This window comes from Leopardus geoffroyi, chromosome B1 (assembly GCF_018350155.1).
Source record: "Leopardus geoffroyi isolate Oge1 chromosome B1, O.geoffroyi_Oge1_pat1.0, whole genome shotgun sequence".
In the NCBI taxonomy this organism is placed as follows: Eukaryota; Metazoa; Chordata; class Mammalia; order Carnivora; family Felidae; genus Leopardus; species Leopardus geoffroyi.
In genome coordinates this window covers 26,711,021-26,731,566 of record NC_059327.1, presented here as the reverse complement: position 1 = coordinate 26,731,566, position 20,546 = coordinate 26,711,021, and the positions used below count along the sequence as shown (strand labels likewise).

General features: G+C 38.2%; 1 protein-coding gene across 2 annotated transcripts in view; it reads right to left on the bottom strand.

Moving 5' to 3' along the window:
- Positions 1–20,546, bottom strand: part of TNKS (tankyrase) — a 219,208-nt gene that overhangs the window by 135,194 nt on the left and 63,468 nt on the right. For both annotated transcript variants that reach the window (XM_045455749.1, XM_045455754.1), the window contains exon 3: positions 20,149–20,244. In XM_045455749.1, the coding sequence (XP_045311705.1) occupies positions 20,149–20,244 (96 nt within the window). The remainder of the gene's footprint in view (positions 1–20,148; positions 20,245–20,546) is intronic.

Sequence of the window (20,546 nt, the reverse complement as noted above, 5' to 3'; positions counted from 1 at the left end):
TGTTCCCTTGTGTACTGGTAATCTATTTCTACCTAACAAATTACCTCAAGACTTGGCAGCTTAAAAGAACAAATATTTCCTGTAATTTCTGAGGGCCGGGAATCCGGGAATGGTTAGCTGGATGATTCTGATTTAACGTCTCTAAGAGAGCTGCAGCTAAGCTGTAGGATGGAGACTCTGCCACCAAGTACAGTGCTCTCTCGTGGCAGCTGGCAGGCCTCAGTTTCTCGCTAGCTGTTGGCCAGAGGTTTCAGTACCTCCCCGCACAAGCCTCTCTATAGGGTAGCTCACAACATGGCAGCTTGCTTCCTCAAAGCAAGGGATCCAAGAGGATGAGAAAAAAGCCCAGGACAGCAGCCACAGTCTTCCACAATCCATCTCAAAAGTGACATACCATTGGCGCTGCCATTATGCTATTGTTCACACAGAGTAACTCTGACACAGTGTGGGTGGGAGGGGCAACATAAAGGTGTGAAGAAGGCCAGACAGGCAAGGTAACTGGGGACTAGATACCACTTCTCGTTTTACACAAAGGATAGCACACTATAAGTGGCCTTTCATATTTTGTTCCAGTAAATGATACTCTTTAGGGAATTACATCCTCGGTTTATAAAGAATTTCGTTATTTTATAGCCATGAAATATCTATGAAATATGTACCACAGATCGTTCAACCGTTTTCCTATAGGTGGGCATTTAGGAAGGTTGCAATATTTTGCAACTATAAACAATGAATAACCTTTTGCTTATATATTTTTTATTATTGACAATTATACACTCTTAGAAAATCCAGTCTGGACCACCAATGCATTAAACTCCCTTGAGAAGATCAGTAATAAATTTTTCAAAGAGAGATTAAAAAGTCTTAATTTGATTTTTAAAACAATTTTACCATGCATTTCTTAAGAGCCTAATATAAATAGTAATGCATCATGTTCTGTAATTACCACCTGCATCCAAATATCCCTGTAAAGAACAACGCAAACACAGCCAGTAGTAACATCATTAAACCGAAAGTAAAAGACGTAAAAGAAAAAAGGCAAATGTTTCAGTGAACAGATCTACTAATCTCTACGTGTCCATGAAAGAGTTCAGGAGTGCATGAGTGGTTCAGTCAGTTGAGAGTCTGACATCGGCTCAGGTCATGATCTCACAGTTCATGAGTTCAAGCCCCGCATTGGGCTCTGTGCTGACAGCTCAGAGCCTGGAGTCTGCTTCAGATTCTGTGTTTCCCTCTCTCTCCCCCTCTCCCGCTCACAGTCTCTCTCTCTCTCTCTCTCTCTCTCTCTCTCTCTCTCTCTCCCTCTCAAAAATAAACATTAAAAAAATTAAAATTAAAAAAGTAAGAGTTCAAAGGGCTCAAAAGCTACCTAAAGAAACAGAGTTACCTGGTATTGATGAGAAAAGTCAGAGGCCAAGAAATATTTTCCTAAAACAGTAGGAAGAGGGATTGTATATTAGAGACAGAATTGTATTAATGCTTAATTTCCCAAGTATAATTGTGTTCTGGCTCTCAGGAGATACATGCTGAAGTGTTTAGCTGTGAAGCTCCACAATGTCTATAAGTAACTCTAAAATAGTTCAGAGAAGAAAAAATATTGAGATTGAAAAAGATATAAAATAAACTGGAAAATGTTAACAATTGGTGAATCTATGGGAAGAGTATATAAAGTATTCATTTTACTATTCTTTTAAATCGGAAATATTTTTAAAATATAAATGTTGGGGAAAGAGCGGATGGGAAGATTGACATTAACAACGACACATGAGTCACGCAATTCAGTAGCTCAACTACTTATCCAACAGATAATGCAATTTTGAGGCAGAATGGCAGTTGCATGTGTATTAAGAAGTTTAAGCGATAAAAATTTCACTGTATTTTAGGATATGAAATGTGTCATTTTTTGCTTATCGGAGGTCTAATGGCAAGCTATCAGCTATGAATATCATTAAGTTCTCTAGAGATATAAATAATAGTAACACCTAAAACTGCCACTAATGATCCACCCAAAGCTTTTTCAAAGACTTTTATGTAAAATCTGATTACTTCTGAACATACAACCCAATGTTCATCTTCCCCTCTTTTATAATAAGACTTATAAATGAGTCAATCATTGAAGAATGCACCATTGACATTTCAGCTGCCATTTTATAATTATACCTACTTTCTATAGGTAGATTAATGTTAAAATTTCTTAAAAATTGCCACCTTTTTCTTGAAAAAAAATGAACTAAACATGTTAGATTTATTTGTGCTATTTTGGAAAAGTCTTTTATAACTGAAGAAGTTAGATGAAAACCAAAAAGAGAAAAAGGGGAAAATTAAGGGCTTACAAATATAAAGTTAAAAATTTTGTAGATTGGAATAAGAAATTTTGAAGCAGATTTATCTTTTGATTGTGATATCTAATTAAGTCTACAAAAAAAAAAGGCAAGGTTGTTTATTTGAATGAGAAGAACCCCAAATTGGGTTAGTTTTTAGTACATTTCCTTCCATGACAACAGATAACAACCTAATTTTATAAAATAATTACCAATGGCTTCCTTCTCATCAGTATATTTTATGACCTCTGAGCAAACACATGAAAATATGCCCATAAAAATCATATCATGCTGGAGTAGGATTGTTCTCAGTCATGGAAGGCTTTCAATCTTTTGTATACCCTAAAATGCCCTAAATGGCTCTTGACTGTAGCAATGTCACGGCATGGCAGGTGTCAGGAAAAGTCCTGTCACCGGAAGATCCCTTTTAACACTCTTCAGAAGCACAAGAGGATCCCTGCTATGTAAAAATTTTAGGTGTTAACAGTGTTATGGAACACTTTATGAACAGTCAGCTCTATGAACAAGCTGACTGTTAAAATGAAATGTTTGAAATCAACACAATGATAGATATGAAGTTTTTAAACTTAGCAAGAATATCTACCTTAGGGTGCCTGGGTGGCTCAGTCAGTCAAGCGTCTAAATCTTGGTTTCAGCTCAGGTTATGACCTCAAAGTTCATGAGATCGAGCCCCGCATAGGGCTCTGCACTGACAGTACAGAGCCTGCTTGGGATTCTTGCTCTCACTCTCTCACTCTGCCCCTCCCCTGCTCGCACACACGTATGCATACTTTCACTCTCTCTCTCAAAAAATAAACTTAAAAAAAGAATATCTAACTTATGATATATCCTCTTGAGAATCAATAGAATCAGAAGTTGCTTTCTTTAAAAGTTAAGACCAAATTGGGGCACCTGGAAGGCTCAGTTGGTTACGCATCTGACTTCAGCTCAGGTCATGATCTCACAGCTCATGAGTTCAAGCCCTGTGTCCAGTTCTGTGTTGACAGCTCAGAGCCTGGAACCTGTTTGGATTTCTGTGTCTCCCTCTCTCTATGCCCCTCCCCTGCCAGCGCTCAGTCTCTGTCTCTCAAAAATAAATAAAACATCAAAAAAAATTTTTTTTAAGTTAAGATCAAACTGTATGGAGATTTAAGAAACCTCATGAGGATGTATGCACTGTTTCATCAGGGAGAGAAATAAGACGGTAAAAGAAGGCTCTACGTCGGAAACAGTAAAGAATGTGTGCTGAAATTATGAAATATTAAAACAATCTGAGGGTGTATAGAGAGCATGAATTTTTATACAAAAGGTGTTTTTGTTTTTCATTAATGATGAGGACTATTTTTTAAGCACTCTAACTAAAGAGCAAGTTTGATAGTTTATTTAAATGAGCAGGAAATGGCCCTTGCAGATTCTGGGATCAACAGATCAACACAGATTAACAAACAAATAAACATTAGATTCAATAACTTATCAAGGATCCTTTTCTGGATTTTATGGTCAATGGCAGCTTGCCTGACTGATGTTATCATTTCTTGTACATTTTATAGTTCTGGAATGCTGTTTTGATTTTAGCATGTTATAGTGGCATATAATAAAACAGTTCTAGTTTATGAAGTAGCAATCAACTGAATGATCATTCATTTAACAAATATTTAGAGAATGCTGACACTGTACACAATGAACAAAGAGAAAATCTCACTTCTCAAGAAGCCAGTACTAGAATTCAGGAATTGGGAGCTAAGGAATAAATAAGCAAAATAGTAAATAAATGAAGTCATTTCAGACAGTGATAGATAGGTGATGTAAAGGGGGACCAGCAGCTGGACTGGACATTTGCTTATTTAAAGGGTTAGGACAAACTTATTTGAGGTAGTGATTTTTGAGTTGAGACCTAAATATTGAGAGAAAGTAGTTAAGAGAAGATCTGAGGAACAGAACACTCCAGTAAAGGAATCAGCACACCAAGGAGAGGATAGAAGGCAGAAAAAGAAATCAAGTCAGAAACCAACTTGGAGTCTATGGTTAATAGAAATGCAGTTGGTATGTCTGGACCATAAGGAGCAACAGAGAAACGGTTACACAATGCAGTCAGATAAATAGGTAGGGGACAGATAAAGAGTTTGAATTTTATTATGAGTAGAATTACTTTTATTTTTTTTTTCATTTTTTTTTTCAACGTTTATTTATTTTTGGGACAGAGAGAGACAGAGCATGAACGGGGGAGGGGCAGAGAGAGACGGAGACACAGAATCGGAAGCAGGCTCCAGGCTCTGAGCCATCAGCCCAGAGCCTGACGCGGGGCTCGAACTCACGGACCGCGAGATTGTGACCCGAGCTGAAGTCAACGCTTAACCGACTGAGCCACCCAGGCGCCCCTAGAATTACTTTTAAAGAAATGAATGAAACTGGGGCGCCTGGGTGGCGCAGTCGGTTAAGTGTCCGACTTTGGCTCAGGTCATGATCTCCTGGTTTGTGGATTCGAGCCCCTTTTCAGGCTCTGTGCTGACAGCTCAGAGCCTGGAGCCTGCTTTGGACTCTGTGTCTCCCTCTCTCCCTGCCCCTCCCTCTTTCATCCCCCATTCATGCTCTGTCTCTCTCCATCTCTCAAAAATGAATAACCATTAAACAAAAATTTTTTTAAAAGAATGAAATTAACCAGTTAAAATTTTAAAAAGTTTACTGGCTGCTATACAGACAATGGTCTAAAGGAACATTGACAGGAGGGTGTCAGGGGTGGTCTAAACCAGCACTCATCAAAGGAGCTAGCCAGCAAAAGATCAGGAGCTTGCACCAGAAGGCAAATCACTGCAACGTGTTTTCATCAAAGAAGTCTTGCTATTAAAAAGGGTGGGGGGGCGGGGCACCTGGGTGGCTCAGTTGGTTGAGTGTCCAACTTTGGCTCTGGTTATGATCTCACCATTCTTGAGTTCTAATCCTGCATTGGGCTCGCTGCTGTCAGCACAGAGCCTGCTTCAGATCCTCTGTCCCCCCGTCTCTCTCTGCCCCTTCCCGGCTCATGCTCTCTCTGTCTCTCAAAAATAAATATTTGAAAATAAAAAAAAAAGTTGGCTAAACTAACTAGATGATTTATATTCTCATCACAAGCCTTATCTCATCACAAGCCAGACACAAACAGCTCATCCGAACCAGCCTATAGATCACACTTTTCTTAGCCCTGGTCCAAATTAGAATTTTGATGGTGGTAGGAAAGACTGAGAGAAATAAATCTGGAATCAATTTTGGAAGTGAAACCAACAGAATTCGGTGATGAACTGAATACAAGGTATGAGGACAAGAGAAGAATCAAGTCTGGCCTGAAGTAGATTTTGATGCCATTTCTTAAGAATATGAAAGAATGGGGTTCAAGCTTCAAGGACTTGGCAATGGCATCAGATAGGGAGATAAGGAATTCTGTGCTGGCCATGGTAAGTTTGAGATGTCTACAATGATGTTGGAAGTGTCAAGCAGGATATGTCAGCACTACAGTCATGAATTGGTGGGATACAGGGTTTGAGAGGCCATATAGATACTATTTATTTAAAGTGAATGGACTAGAGGAGGTCACCTACAAAGTCAGAAAGGAAACGAGAATCCTAAAACTACTTCTGGGCCATTCCAGTATTTAGATGTAGACCAAAGGAGAAAGAATCAGTGAAATGGGGGGTGGGAGGGTAGAGCAAGAGGGTACGGTAACATAGAAGCCATCGGAAGACTGTTTCAAAACAGGTAGTTGTTCGAAATTATGTTGAATGCTGCTAAGAGGCCGCACAGGGAAGTGACCACTAGATATACAAAACAGAATTTACTGATAAACTTGGGAGAAAAAAGAAAATATTTTATCACAATGGTTAGGGGCAAAAATTAGGCCAGGTGAGTTTAGTTCAGAATAAGAAGAAAGTAAAGAGCAACCATGGGTAACTTCCTGTGCTCCAGGGGGAGGCACAAAAATGGGGTCCTCGAGAGTGATGTAGGGATCAAGAGGAAAATTTTTGTTTTTATTGTATTTTTTAAAGATGGGAGCTACTAGAATCCATGTGTACACAAATGGTTATAAGCCAACAGGGAGAGCAAAACTGCAGAAGGTCCTGGAGCAGGTGAGACGGGATGAAATCCAGAGCCAAAGTAGAAGATAGAAGCAGGATGCTTCTCTCACCGTAACAGAAGGCAGAGTAGGCGAGTACAGATGTAGCCAGGCTGGTGGAAATGGCCACAGCAACAAGTTCCTGTTTGATGGGATCTATTTTTTCAATGAAATATGAGAAAATAAATTAGCTGAGAAAAAGAAATAGAGGATAGGTGCTAAAGATTCAAGGAGAGAAAGGGCTGAAACAAGAATAAAAGCCAATGTGAGATTTATGGTTATGATACTAAAGTGATATCAAACAACTCTCTCTCCAGGTTTGTTTTTTTTTTGTTTGTTTGGAGTTTTCCAACTCTCTCTTCTTTTCTAGCCCCATTCATTTCTCAAGTGGAGGAATAAAATAGGCAGATAGCCAGGCTTAATAAATACTACAGTATTGCCAAGGGAGTACACTGGCTAGAGAGCTGGTGAATAGTTAACAGTGTTTGTGAGCAGGGGAAGACAATGGTGGGCAATAAAATCTAAGCTGGATAATAAGATGGTAAAGACAAAGTGGGTAATATATTGAAAAAAAAAAAAAAGGTAGAGTCTATTGATTAGAGGGCCTGATGAAATTCAAGAATGCACAAAATAATAGAGTTGGAGAGAGAGAAGGACAAAAGCCGTAAGTCCTGGTACAAAATGAAGATTTTGGATGTATGACAGTTATTACAAGACAAGATGAAGAGTCTGACCACAGTATGAGCAGCTAAGGTAGGATGGAAAAGTCGGTACACATAAGCAGTCAGGAAACTGAAATGGCAGGGTGTTAAGTGGTCACCCATGTGGAAGATGAAATAACATGATGATGTTAGTGAAATAATACTTCAATTTCTCTAAATAATATGACCCGAAAAAGTAAGTGAAACAACTGTTATTTAGGGATTTCGAGGCCATAAAAGGGCTGGCATATGACTGTTTGCCTTTTTTTGTCACTCATTCCAGTAATACCTGTTAATATAATTGTTTTCTTTTATCCTTGGGAAAAGGCTGAAAATGATTAGAAACACACACACACACACACACACACACACACACACGACATTTTTGAGGACAAAAATCGACAAGCATAAAATAGCGTACAATCTTCTCTCTCTGTTTTTAGCGGTTAGTTTCCAAGGAACTTTGGGACCCAACCTACTGTAAGGACATAGTGTCTTAATTCCCACTAGAACCCTTTGCTTTTCAGCCAAATCTGCTTCAAAGTAGCCTAAAAAGGAACGCACCAAGATATTCTTTTTTTTTTTTTTTAATTTTTCTAATGTTTTATTTATTTTTGAGAGAGACAGAGTGTGAGCAGGGGAGGGGCAGAGAGAGAGAGACACACACACACAGAATCTGAAACAGGCTCCAGGCTCTGAGCTGTCAGCACAGAGCCTGACGCGGGGCTCGAACTCACAAACAGTGATTATGACCTGAACTGAAGTCGGACGCTTAACCTACTGAGCCACCCAGGCGCCCCACCAAGATATTCTAAATACAAAAAAAATGATCTAGAATCAATTTATTATCCAATTATGTAGAACAAAATGTAGATATGCCAGAATACAGTAGTGTTACAGGTAAGTTGTGTTTATGTCTTTCTGATGCCCTTGTGATTAATGGCTCATCATATAATTACAACAAACAGAAATCGATTAATTTTAAAGAAAACATCATCATCTGCCATTCTCACTTCTATTTATTTTTTTTTTTTTTAATATTTTTTTTTTCAACGTTTCTTTATTTTTGGGACAGAGAGAGACAGAGCATGAACGGGGGAGGGGCAGAGAGAGAGGGAGACACAGAATCGGAAACAGGCTCCAGGCTCCGAGCCATCAGCCCAGAGCCCGACGCGGGGCTCGAACTCACGGACCGCGAGATCGTGACCTGGCTGAAGTCGGACGCTTAACCGACTGCGCCACCCAGGCGCCCCTCTCACTTCTATTTAGAGAAGAAGAAACAGAAACAAAATTACTTACCCAAAGGCCACAAAACTTTAATAAGGGGCAGACAACCGGCATCTCTTGTTCCCAAATATAAAGCGCTTTCTAAGCATATTATTTTGGCTCCCAAATATCTGAATAATGAGCTAGCCCATTTATCCTAAATAAATTTAAAAGTTAAATACACACACACACACACACACACACACACACACACACACACACACTCTGTAGTTCTATCAAATCCATTCTTTTCACATATCTTGAACTCATCTCTTTCTCTTCATTCCAGTCTAGTAATCCATGCCCTCACCATCATCACCTCAAGCCTCAATTATTCTTTTCTCCAAAGCAGTTTCCTTACTTCTTATCTTTCCCTATATTAACACACCTAATGCGTGTATGTCTAATTCATATTCTTGAACTAGAACACTCTCCAAGCAAATCCCCTGCTTAGAAACTAAAAAGAGCTCCATGGAGAACAAATCTAAGACTTTTACTGGGTCTCATCTTTCCTCCAAACTTAGACTTGAGGCCTCCTGATAGGCAACATTTCCTGTTATACCAAATAGAACACACTCTTCCCCCTTTTCTTCATCAATCCAAATTAGACATGTGAAGACCTGGGGATGGGGACGGGGCAGGGCAGTATCAACAAATTTTAGACGAAAAGAATTCTCCCCTACCCTCCTAATCATAATGATGCATAGCTCTGGCTCATCTGGTCTTAATAATATACTGCTAAAGCAAATTCCAAAGCTGTGAAAAGGCTTCATTGGTGTTCCCGACCTTAACTATATATTGTTATTTATGGCTTTCTCCTGTATTTGTTCAAACACTCTCTGAATCAATTTCTACTTCCTTCCAGTACATTCTATATAAACCTACAAGTTTATTTTCTGGTAGGTAGAGTGAAGTTTTTGATCAATCTCTCTTCCATCTACATCTTTGGAAACTCAAAAGACTCATTACATATTCTTAATGTCTCACCCTAACATACTTCCCTCATAAGCATGTAAGGTTCATAAGGACAAAATTTTGATGATTTTGTTCATCGCTTATTCCCATCCTACAGAATGACAAATCCCCTCTGCTTCCGATCCTGTTTGTTCTATTACTGTGGTTGTTCAGTCTAGGAAATTTTATACTTTCAGAGGTACAAAGACCACCACTAAGGAGTCATTGTTGTCTATGAGTAAAATACTGTTTTGTTTTGTTACGTTTCCACATCTCCTTGATGATATCCAAGATGTATTATGTTTTTAACTATAAATTTACCATTTTATATTCAAGAATACTGACCTCCAATTTTCCCAGGTATCATGGATCAGTTAAAATCACAGATAATTTCTAAACATCTCAGAGTCAACACATTTTTATGACTCTCATCAAAAGTATTAGCAAAGAACAAACTTGGTGATTCAGACTTCCCTTCCCCTCCCTTTACTAAAGAACCAGTAGATAACCTAAAGTTCTCAAACTAGAGCTTGTACCAAAATCACCTGATGGGCTTATGGTCAAACACAGACTGCTGGGCCCCACCCCCCAAATTTCTCATTCAGTAATTCTAGGATGAAGCCTGAAGATATGCACTTCTAACAAGTTCCAAGTGATGTCAATGTAGTTGATCTAAGGATAACTAACTAATCTAACCTAAAGAATAAAATAAAGAACAATGCAAATGATCGGACAAGCCCCAGAAGAGCTGAGCTGGTAATATTTAAAGTCAAAGCAATAAACAGGCTCATTATTAATAAAATACAATTTAGTGTTTTCTTTGTATCAAGTGTTTTCAAATAAATTTATTCCATACACAACCCCAGAGGTAGGTATCATCACCTCCACTCTCTCAATGAGAAAATGTAGGAAACTGAGGCTTAGAAAGGCAAAGTAACTTCCTCAAGTTTACAACTAGTAAGTGGCAGAATTAGGAACTAATGCAGATATTCTCGATTCCAAAATTCGTGTAACTGGGCTGTAGAGCCGCTGCTGCAGTCTTACATTGTAGCCACAAACCTGCTGCTAGTGACACCTCTTCCTCTGTCTGGCATAAAAACAGTTGAAAAGAGCACGGTGCCTCTATGGTCATCAACAAGCCTCCCGCTCCAAGGCTCCCCTAACCTGCTCCCTAAGCAAATGGGTACACACATCTATTTAGCCTCTGTCTAGCAACCAGCACAAGTCCCTCACTGACATCTGCTCAAACAGCATGTTGGAGGGTATTGAACGCAGGCAGGTGGAAGGACAGTTCTGCTTGGAAAATACCGGGCATAACAGCAGGTATCTGTCCAAAGAAGGTTTTTGTTCTAGGTCAACTTATATCTTTTGCATCATACCCTGCTCCGGTTTCCCCAGCCTTATGAATGAGTAATATAAGACAGGGACACTGACACCCTGTGTAGCAAAGCTGGGGCACAGTAGGAAAAGACGGTACTCTGTAGAAATTCCGACAGGAAATTCACTAACACTAAGCTGGTTACTTTAATTATGGAACCTTGTTGATCCTAAATAATTACCGAATATTCCCTTTATTCCACCACTCAGTGACACCTTGTTTTGTTTAATAATAAAAACTTCACGCCACAGGTCTAGTGACTTTTTAAAGTTTCAAAATGTAATTCCTCTGGATGAGACAAACTAGGAAAACACTGGTTGCTGGCCTCCTCCCACCTTAGGGCTGTGCCAGAGTCAATGAAATTAGTGAACAGCCCAGAAAGAAGACCCCAAAAGAGGAGGCTATAAGCTTTTCTACCAGTTACCAACTGAAAAGTAGCAGGCTACTGATAACTTTTTCTTACAGTCACAATTATTTCAATTATAAAACTAAAATCATAACTGTGCTTTTTATTCAGTTAAAAAAGCAAAAGCATTCATTAAGCAATAGTATTCTTTGCAATATTATGTGAACAGTACTGAGAGTCCACTACTACCCCTCATAACACAAAGCTATTTAAATCTAGGTTTTTGATCTGTGGGTAGATTTAGAAAAATAGATATCCAACAAAAATCCCTACTGTTTATGCAGCTTCACTGTCTGCATACATCCTCAGAGTAAGGACTCTGAGTAATGACTTATTCCATATAGTAATGACTAATTAAAAAGACTTTCGACACTTCTCCTTCTATGAAAATGGAGATGTGTGCTTTTCCTTATTCTTGCTAAGTACACCTAAAAAACCTGGACCTTATATGTAAGATAAACAGATGAAGACTCCCAAAGGTGGACAGAAAAGACAGCCTGGTTAGGGATCTCAATTCCCAAGGAACAGCATGTTGGTGAGTTTTCAAGTTCTTTTTGCTCCATACACACAGACTTAAAAGCTGAAGAAGCTGGCAATCTAGAAATGCCAATGGGTGCAGACAAGAGAAAGCCTGCTCCCTCTAGACAAAGGAGCAGTAAAGGGACAGCCTAGCAAGACAGAAAACCTTTAGATAATCACCAGCCTATTCCAGCCAAATATGACAAAAAAACAGAAACAAAAACAAAGCTCAAAACAAAAACAAAAACAAAACAAAAGAGAAGAATTATAGTTCCACCCACACTCATGAAGCAAAGGCCTAGTGATGAGCCTAGATTTACAACCTCACTGGGAGCCAGGACTTTCATATCTGCTAGGTGATAATTAGCCCCTCCTCACCACAATGTTAGTGGAGACCACGAGTGCCACACACTTGCACTACAATCCAATGGTAATGAGGCTGCCCTCTCCCACCTCTTGCCCTGTGCTATCCGTGGAAGTTCTGTGAAGAAAATCAGCAAGGATACAGAAAAACTCAACACCATCAACTAACAGGACCTAACAAACGTTTATAGAATACTCCATCCAATAAAAGCCGAAACACATTCTTACCCTGTGCCCATGGAACATACCAAAATAGGCCACATCCTGGGATATAAAACAAAAACTTTAAAAAGAAAAAAAAAAAAGAAAGAAAGAAAGAAAGAAAGAAAGAAAGAAAGAAAGAAAGAAAGAAAGAAAGAAAGAAAGAAAAATAAGGAGTATTGCCCAACCACAATGGAATCAAACTCTAGTTTCTAAAGTAATATCAGCGAGGTAACAGAAAAGTCTCCAAATATTTAGCATCTAAACAACATACTTCTAAATAATCAATGGGTTACCAGTTATCAAAAATGAAACAGGAAAGAACATTACAGATCCTGCAAACACCAAAAGCCCAATGAGAGAAGACTATAAACGACTCTACACACAGAAATTTGACAACTTAGGTGACATTGAGCAATTCCTTGAAAGACATAAACTGCTGAAATTTACACAAGGAGAAATATATAACCTGGTTAGCTCTGTATCTATTAAAGAAATTGAATCAATAATAATCTTCCAAACAAGAAAGCCCTAGGCCCAAGTGGTTTCACTGGTGAATTCGACCAAAAGAAATAATCTCTTCCAGAAAATAAAAGGACTCAGCATTTCCTAAAGAATACTTCCTAACTCATTCTATGAAGCCAGCATTACCCCAATACCAAAACAGATAAACATATTATAAACAGGAAAACTACAGAAAAACATCTGCTAAGATGGAAATGTTCTGCATCTGACTATATCAATGTCAATATCCTGATTATGATACCATACTACAGTTTTTGTAAGAGGTTACCCCTAGGGGAAAATAACACACTAGGTACAGGGGGCCTCTGTATTACTTCTTAATGATTGCATGAAAATGTACAATTATGTCAAAATAAAAGTGTCATAAAAACTTCAAAAAAAAAAAAAATAGAGCTATTAACCCTTACAATACCAAAGCATTAATGCATTCTAATGTCACGTGCTATTTTAAAAAAGTAAATGTTAATAGCAATTACTTTATTGTAAGAAATTTTAAAAGAACCACTTAAAATAGCTGTAATTTGGGGCACCTGGATGGCTCAGTCAGTTGAGCATCTGACTCTTGGTTTTGGCTCAGGTCATGATCTCATGGTTCGTGAGTTTGAGCCCCACATCATGCTCAGCACTGTTGGCGTGGAGCCTGCTTGGGATTCTCTCTCTCTCCCTCTCTCTCTGCCCCTCCCTTGCTCTCTCTCTCTCAAAAATAAAAAGTAAATAAATAAATAAACTTAAAAAAAATAAAAGTAGCCATAAATTGGTTGTAGTTGAAGCTGTAATCCAAAATGCAATGAAGATGCTGTGTGAAAGTTACAGTTACACACCAGTTACAGTTACAGTTCACTGGGGAAAATGACAGGTGCTCTCAAGGTATACACTAACAAGTTATTATGCTTCACAAAGATGTCATTTTTGGTGCACTGAAAGATCATGCTGGTTTTAATGATGTAGGCTTGCTAGGTTTAATTACATCCAAAGGTAGATGGGAAGAGTTTGAAATACTGGAGGGCTGGGTTATCTAAACAGAAACATAGTTTCTATTCCCTCTTACTCCTAAACATACATAACTGCCTGTAACTCATGAAAAGCTTACATTACATACATTATTTGAGGTGCCTCTTATTTATGAACAGCTCAAACATTTTGAAATTACATCGTCCCTTATACTTTCAAAATATTGTGTTTTTTTTTAATGTGTCACTGAATGTTATTCAAACCTACTGGCTAGATAGCAAAGACTTAAAAATAGCATTTATAAAGTTAGATTAATAACTTAAATTACCCAATTAATTCATTTTATAACAATATGATGATGAGTCTTGCAGGTAATATCAATCAGGTGAATTTTCTTTTTTGAAAGCACTAATCTTTAAGAAAGCAGAGAAACATGTTAATACTTTGGATTTAAGCCCTGAATTCATGAGTTAGTCCAATTTTTCAAATATGTTTATACCACATCCTTCTAAATGAACAAGTAGGTAAAAAAATCTGATTCCGCATAAGAGCACTGATTCTTCAGAAGCCAAACTGAGTTCAAATCCCAGTAATTTCCCTTTATAACTGTGTGAACTCATAAATGTGACCTGACCATTCTGATATCTGTAAAGATGGGTACAACTGTATCTGTTTCCCAGTGTTCAATGCCCTTAGAATAGTGCTTGGCTGACAGAAGCACTCAGGAGTTGTCTATTATTATTATTATCATCATCATCATCATCATCATCATCATCATCATTATAACTAGATTCAGTAAGGTTTTGACTTGTTAATTTAAGATGCAATATTTTAAAATTTAAATCAATATGACCTATGTCAGCTAAGGGCTTTTTAGAAAGGTACTAGCTCTATAATCCTCTCCTAAATTATTTTCATACATTTAAAGTTTCAAAAAAAGGTGTTTCAATCACTTTTAGTAACAAAATCTTACACTTTCCTACTCATGTCCAAAATTATACACAGATCAAAGCATTAATAAAATTTTCTTAAGAATTATGTGGTTAAGGGATTAACATTTTCAACATATCTTTAAAAGGAGTGTTCACACTGATTTATTTCAGCAATAACCCATTTTAACTTTCTTACTCTTACACTAAAGGGAATTTTTTTTAAAGACCAGGAATTCATCTTAACATAACAATAACTTTCCCTAATAAAAATGAGGCAGATAAACATACAGCTATTCTTTAAAAGTAAGCTATTTCCTCTTATGGTTTCTTTTCGGGGGGGGGGGGGGCAGCATATACTATTAGGCTTCTTATTAACTGATAAAAATAATTCCTAAAGTTCAAAGTAAGGGTCTAGGAAATCAGTCCTCAATCACGTAGGTTATTAAAAAGGTATTACACCTGATACGCAATATGCCACCTCGTAGTATTAGTGTGCAAAACAGCACAGTAATGGAGCCATGCCAAAACACAACAACAACAACAACAACAACAACAACAACAAAAGACCAAAACAACAGAAAACCACAAAAAAACAGTAAAAATTAGGCCCTGGTTTCACATCTAGAAGTTTGATGTGACAGCTGCAGGCACTTTGATCTTTCCAGAACTGGCATGTTCTCGATCAAAGGAGCTACCCGAGAAATCTGTTGATGAAAGGGTCAGTACACACGTCACCCGTCACACCAATTTAAAAATTATTTTAAATGTACTCTTAAAAGAGTATGTACATGACTATAAGCAATCCAAAACCATTTTTGGGAAGTACAAAATTTAATAAGACTATTACAATACGGCACGAGATATCAAGTAACTAATGGTTAACGAGTATTTGTAGGACCTGGAAGATATGCTGCCCTCAGTCACCAGTAATCAGACGCCTGAAGTATTTGTTTATTTAATCATTTCATGTATTTATGTTAAGTCCTGGGCACAACGAAGTGAGCAAGACACACAACAGTCCAAATCCTTGTAGAGCTTTCGTTGTATTGGGGCAAATAAACAAGAAAAAAAAATGCCATTTCAGATATCAATAAATCCTTGAAGAAAATAAAGAAAGCTAACGGGACTGAGGACAAAAAGACATCTCTGAGGAGTAAGCACTTAAGTGGAGATTTGACTTGAACCACGTGAAGTTCTGGGGCAGTGTTCCAGGTTCAGTAACTAGCATGTGTTAGTCCAGACACAGACAAGGCCTTCGTCTGTCTGTTGGAGAACAGCAAGTATCCAGCTGTGGTCGAAGCAAAGAGATCAAGGCAGAACACAGTGAAGACAGATGAGAGATAAGCAAGGCAGGGGCCCATCGTGGTATGCTATGGCCAAAGAGTTTGGGCTTTAGTTAAGGGTAATAAGAATATATTAAGGGATTTTCTAATCATAGGGCTGATCTATGCTTTAGAAAGACCACTCCAGCTACAGTGAAAACTGAGTGAAAAATTAGTGGAGGCAGTGACTCGTTACAAGGTCACTGCCGTCACAAACAAAAGAAAGACGGTCAAGGCGTGTACTAAGGCTGAAGCGGTGAAGCTGGTAGGACATGGCTGGGTTGGAGATTTGAAAGTACTGTAGACCTGAGTTACTGACAGTGTGGATGCAAAGTATGAGAAAAAGAAAGGAATCTTAAATTTTGGCTTGAGCAAACCTATCTGGGTAGGGTCCAGTTCCCTAAAGTCCTCACCAATCATGCTGAAGAAGATTTTGGTTTCTTCTAAAAAGCAGTAGGGAGCAATGGAGTAGAAAAAAAAAGAAGTAGGACTCCAGATATATTTTGTTGACTGAACATGCCACACTCAGCAAGCACATGCCAGACCCCTCAACGTTGCCTCTAGCCTGAGCCAAGGCTGAGTCCTTCTGGAAAGACTGGGAGCCAGCCCATCAGTCACCAATTGGGATTTCCTCAGAAGTGCAATGAATCCAAGTTAAAGCTTATGCTTGAGACACCTTGGTGCAAACGCATCCTTCTTCTCTACTTCCTTACCCCTGCTAGAAAACCGCTGGGACCAATTAACTGGGCATCCTTGTGGCCATCTAAACTCATCTTTGGTTCTGCCAATGATAAACAATCCTTTGGTTGGGTATCCTTTCCCAAACTCTCAGCTTCAATCTGCTGTTACGGCTTCTCCTGACTCAACTTCCCACTGCGCCCTACAAAACCTCCTTTACAGGATTAGCAAACACCCCTACATCCTTGCCCTCTGTAAGGAACATTTCCTGTGTCAACCAACTTTAATTTAAATGTGGCTCTCCCCATATAACACCACATGCAGTGCAGACCCTTAAGAGGGAAGCTCCTCGTTCTCCAAATCCCCACATACTTCAGTCAGGAATGGAGAGAGAGAACATGTTTGTGGATGCTAAGGCTGAACATGATAAAGAAGCACATTTCCAGTGGAATTGATAAAATGACTCTACGTTTACAAGTAAGAATAAAGAATGAAAACAACCTACCTAAACGGGGGATTTAGCTCAAAAATTAAATATATCCATAGAAGGATATTATAAAGTCATTATAAATTCATGTTGCAGAAGAAAACTTAATGCATTCTGGGAGTATCCATGTAATTCCATTTTTTAAAAAAGTACTATTAAGCAGCATGCAATGTATAAGATTGATTTGATTAAAGAGAAAGAAGAGTGTGGGATATGTGTGCTCAGAAAAAATGGTTACAAATAAAATAGACCAAAATGGTCTCTCTAGGTGGTAGAATTAAGAATGATTTTTTCTTTCTTGTACTTTTTCTACTTTCCTTAATTTCCAAAAGGAATGTATTTCTTTTAACTGGGGGGGGGGGGGGGGGGGGGGAGAAAAGGCCAAAGTAAAGGCACACCCACACTCCTCTTGAATAAAATTTACATAGGCTGTTTTAGGCTTTTTATATGCTTATTTCCTGAAAATAAAAACAAACAACCACCTCCAAGATCTTCGGTTAACTGCCCAGAACTTCAGAGTGGCTAACAAAAACCAACACCACCACCACCACCAAAAAAACCCCTCAAGATTTCTTCTTTGGGTATCATTCGCTTAGCGCTATAGGAGTTTGATGAGTCTCTCCAATTAGTTATTCTAAAGGTATGCTGTTGTTTTCTATGGCTTCATAAAAATCCATGCATTCTTTATGCAGACGAGGATATTAGTCATTTCTTCAATGTAGAATATTTAAAATATTCTATAAAAAGAGATATTCACTTTGCTAACTTCCTTTAAGGAATATACATAGACATCTGCATACAGTTTTGCCTAATGCATAAGTAGTAACATAAAAGATGTTAGAAAACCGTCTTCAGCAACTAAATTCCCAAAGAGGAAAAATACCAAGAACAGGAAGTTTACTCTTAAGCTAAGTACCAGTACTAAAACCCCACCTGGCATAAAAACAAAGAATGACACATCACCCAAAATAATCCCTAATAACTCTATAAATTAAGGCATTCCTTTCAAAAGACTCTTTTTATCAGTGCTTTCTTGTTTTAATTTAGCTTTGGAAATACTATTGCCTCTATAATTCCATTCAAAAGGACTGCTTGGAAGGAAACCTGTATGGGTAGAAAAACATTTTGGAATCCATTTCCCTAAAGTGTTAATTCACTAAGATTATATAATATGAACGTGTAAATATCACTAGCTTATATTTTCCACAAAATTAACTACCACCACTAGAATGTTTACCTTTTAAACCTAAAAAGTGGTACATCATTTCCAGAAGGGTAACTATTCATGAAAAGAACAATTAATGAATTCAGTATTAGGACCAAGGAGAATTAGTATCTCCCTATCTAAGCAAAGTGCAGCCCAAGAGGGTTTTCAAATCAAGCTTAACAGATACGGCATCTGTCTTCCAGGAATCTAGTCTCCATGAGTTATTATGCCAAAGCTCTTCTGCAAACGAACAGCAGCCAATATCATCCCCCCAGAAATTCATTTCAAGTTAGGACATAGCTTCGTGCTGTTAATAATTTGTATTTCAACTTTGTCTTTGGAAAAACTTGGAAGTGGATTTAAAAACACGGCTGCATTAAATGAATCTCACAGATGGACAAGAAAGGCGTTGAGGGTTGAAGAGAAGGAAAGGTCAGAAGGAGGACACTCAGCCACAGAGACAGTCTTGGTCCGCGTTTGGAACACATCTCGATTCCCACGGACGCTGTTTCTCCTCCGGTCACAGCCCACTCCAAGGCTGCTACTACTACGGCCCTAGTGCTTTGTGAGAAGAGGGGATGGAAGGAGGCCTGAGGCTGTATCTTTTCATTGCATTAGTTAAAATTATATAATTATACTTAAAGTTCCTCTTATCTACACTGGTTTAAAATAGCTTTATTTCTCTAGTATATGTTATCTTGATTCGGCAACCAAATGACTTCACCAATTCGAATCACTTAATTAATGGTGAAAAGTCTTATCACTCGGATTGAGCAGAGATTTATCTCAATTTTAGCAATAGTGAGAAGTTGTGTATGTGGAGTAATTGAGCAAAATTCCACACATTTTCAAAGCTTCTACGTATAAACATTTTCCATGCACCTCAGGCTCTGTTAAAAATGCGCAGCATGTACTCTAAACTTAAAAGTGAACATAAGATTTATTTTCTTCAAACACGGGCAAATTTAAAAGGAAGGTAAAAGTCATTTACTTTCACACAACCTAAAACAATACTGTTAGCACTGCAGTGACAAAGAGGCTCCAAATTACAAAGGTCAGTTAAGTAAAAGAAGGCAAAGGCAGCAGAACTCAGATGCTAAGAATAAAAACAAAAATAGATCCAATGCAGTATTCTGAGAACGAAGATCAATGAGAACAGTTGCTCCGTATCCTCTCACTTATAGCATTATTTTCTATATTGTTATGAGACAGCCTTTCTATGCCAGCATCTCCTCTTTGCTGGCTCTTGACATTTGCCTTAATAAAACCAATATGTAAGCCCCAAATGTTCATTATCTGAAAGAAAAAGGCAATACATTGCCTCATCTACAAAGTACTTAGCTATCATGGGCAAAGTGAGAAGACAGGATAAAAATATAAACAGAACGGCAAGGAAGGAGCAGCATCATATTTTATTTAACTATTGATCTGAGTAATTAAGGCAGCAGGTTGTCTTTCCAATCAAAACTACTTTTATAAGTAATACAAATGCCCTTGCTTGCTCAGTGGTGAAGGTCTTCAAAAGAAATCAACGGAGAAGAGGAGGTTCAGGGAAATTATGCTCGAATCCATAAAAAAGGACTAACACATGAGTGAATACTTTATGCTATCATTTAATGCTGTAATTCTCAGAAATTCCAAGCAGAATAAACAATCTTACTGCTTATGCTATGACAGCATAGAAATTAATGAGACAGTTAATATAGCAAATCAATAATAAAGTAGAGATAATGGCACGCATATTTGTTGAGCTTAACCAGCAGGAAAATAAAATTCAGCGCAGAAAGGTTTTATGTAAAGTCAAGCTAGGGGTCCCGTAGATAAAACACCGTGGTAGCTCTCTGTTTCCTTACCTGTGAGGACAGCTTTCGCTGAAGAGTCGGCCAGGTCCAGGGCTGATTTCCCATCAGTGTTCCGAATGTTTGGATCGGCTCCGTGCTGCAGCAGCACTGTGCAGGGAAAGCAGAAACAGTATCTTACCTCAGGGATACAGAGATTATTTACTGGTAAGTGTCGCCTCGGCATGGTGTAGGCATAAACATACATTGCACGGTTTTTTCTCTTTCAAGAAAAAAAAAGAAGAAAGAAAGACACAGAAAGGTGGGAAAAAAGCACTGCAGCAGAGGATCCTCTCTAGAGTAAAGCAAAGTTGGCAACTTGTGGTACAGTATTATCACATGACTTAGCATCATAAACATGAAACTAGAAAAATCTTGCGAGAAGCCAGTTTTGGTTTGCCTCCTTCAGGCAG